Below are 2,500 nucleotides of genomic sequence, written 5' to 3'. Positions count from 1 at the left end.
GTGATTAGACTGTGGCCATGCTGGGACATCACCTTGAAGAATTTTAAGTTGGTTGAACCACCCCAGTACTTGATTTTTTTTAAAGAATAGTACTTTTATGAAACTGCTAAGTTATAGGGATGTAAGCACACCAACGTCGGTTGTTGAGTGGCGGTGGTGGGGGACAAACACTGGCACAAAGACACATACACACACACAGACATATGCACACACACACACACACATATATATAGTATATGATGATCTCCTTTCAGGTTTTGTCTATCAGATCCACTCACAAGGCTTCGGCCGACCTGAGGCGAGTAGAAGACACTCGCCCAAGGTGCTGCACAGTGGGACTGAACCTGAAACCATGAAGCTAGGAAGCAAGCTTCTTACCACACAGCTACGCCTGTACTTATTACATATATATATCTATATATGTTTCATCTAGTCATATAGTATATCCTTGCTCTTGGCATAGAACTGGTTAGAAAGTTAGCATTGGTTTCATGTCAACTAATACAGATTGAAGTGTTTCAGTTTCATGCTTTGCTGTTTGTGATGGGTCAGGGGTGAACAACATGTGCTGGTGTTTTATTAGAAATATTAATGGCCACCTTCTCTGTTTCAGATCTCCATCTAAATGGCTGTCTTCTACTGCTGTCCTGCCAACTGTTTATATCGATATAAAGTTACACGAAAGAGCACGTTCCATCATCATCTCCACCACCAGAACTACAACACCTCTGACGAGAATCTACCAAATCTTGTAAACTGTGAGCTTTGTGATCAATAAATTGATTAGAGAGAGAGAGAGAGAGAACAGAAAATTAATTTAAAGAAAGAAAAAGATTTTTTTTAGAAAAAATATTTAATGAGAATTGTAAAGTTTATTGAGATATATTTGTAGTGGAATTGAAGTCAAAAGGATTTTTGGAAGGTTTTCCTGTCAAATAAGGTAAGCACCATGTATTCCGACCAACCCATATATCCTACAATGGTGCCACCACCAAACTATCATACTTGTGGTCTACATCTGCAAGACAACAATGACAACAGCAACAACAACAACAACAACAATAACAGTAATAACAATAACAGCAACATTCCTGGTAGCAGCGATGACACAAGTGAAACGAGGGAAGGTTCGAGCTTAAATAATCGTAAGTCCGTGGTGATGGAGCAGCCGGTTTATTATAATCACAAACACGGGGAGAAGCCATACAAGTGCAACACTTGTCGCAAGGCTTTCTCAAGACGAGCAGATCTGAACAATCATGAAGTAGCATTTGCTGGTGGCAAACACTTTAGTTGTGCGTACTGCTGCAAAGCATTTTGTCAACGAGCCCACTTGAAGAGCCATGAACGCATCCATACAGGAGAGAAACCATTCCAGTGTGAGTCTTGTCCAAAATCTTTCAGCCAAAAGATTCACCTGAAAGTCCACGAGAGGGTCCACTCTGGAGAAAAACCCTATCGATGTCACATGTGTTGTAAAGCGTTTGCTCAAAGGGACCACTTGAGTAACCATCAACGTGTCCACACGGGAGAGAAACCCTTCAGCTGCACGTTCTGTTTGAAAGCTTTCAGTCAGCGTGCACATCTAAGGAATCATGAAAGGGTCCACACAGGGGAGAAAGCATTCAGCTGTTACATCTGTAACAAAACTTTTAGTCAGAGAACTTACCTGCGTAACCATGAGCGGATTCACACAGGGGAGAAACCATTCAACTGTGACGTGTGCTTTAAGTCGTTTAGCCAGAAAGCCCACCTCAACACTCATGAACGCATTCACACCGGCGAAAAACCATTCAAATGTCATGTGTGTAAGAAAGCATTTAGTCAGCGCGACCATTTGAACAATCACCAAAGAACTCATACCGGAGAGAAGCCATTCACTTGTGTGTATTGTCACAAATCATTTAGCCAAAGAGCTCACCTGAACACTCATGAACGAACCCATACAGGTGAGAAGATTCCATCACCATGTTGTCAGCCGGCTCCAGCTACAACCTGTTTAGTCCATAGCTGCAAAGCCACCTCGCCAATTGTTCCAACCTGCTGCTCTGCACACAAAGTCACCCCCAAACGAAACAATGAACCAAAGATTCAAAACCGACATCAAAACTTCTGTAACCACCACCACCACCATCACCATTACCATCACCACCACCATCACGCTGAGTCACAGGAATCTGGAGAGAAGCCATTCGCAGCCAACCAGGAGACCAACAGGAAGACCTACACTCCTCGAGCAGGTTCCACAAAGAACACCAGCCATTGTGAGCATTCTTCATCTCAGCCGGTAGAGACACCCCCTGCGGCAGCAGCCCAGCAACAACCACCACCCCTAGCACCGCCGCCACCAACACAGCAACAACAACAGCAGCAGCAGCAGCAACAACAACAACAACAGCAGCAGCAGCAACAACAGCAGCAGCAGCAGCAGCAACAACAACAACAGCAACAACAGCAACACCCAACCCCTGCACCATCTTCCACCCCACATGCTTCACAG

At 44.2% G+C, this 2,500-nt stretch overlaps 1 protein-coding gene across 1 annotated transcript in view; it reads left to right on the top strand.

Annotated features, from left to right (window-relative positions):
- Positions 1-2,500, top strand: part of LOC128249426 (zinc finger protein 883-like) — a gene marked incomplete at its 3' end in the record, with an annotated part of 10,847 nt that extends 8,347 nt beyond the window's left edge. The window contains exon 2 of the mRNA XM_052973003.1: positions 614-2,500. Coding sequence (XP_052828963.1) covers positions 950-2,500 — 1,551 coding nt within the window. The remainder of the gene's footprint in view (positions 1-613) is intronic.

Source organism: Octopus bimaculoides, chromosome 14, assembly GCF_001194135.2.
Source record: "Octopus bimaculoides isolate UCB-OBI-ISO-001 chromosome 14, ASM119413v2, whole genome shotgun sequence".
Classification (NCBI taxonomy): Eukaryota; Metazoa; Mollusca; class Cephalopoda; order Octopoda; family Octopodidae; genus Octopus; species Octopus bimaculoides.
This window is presented reverse-complemented; position numbering and strand designations above follow the sequence as displayed.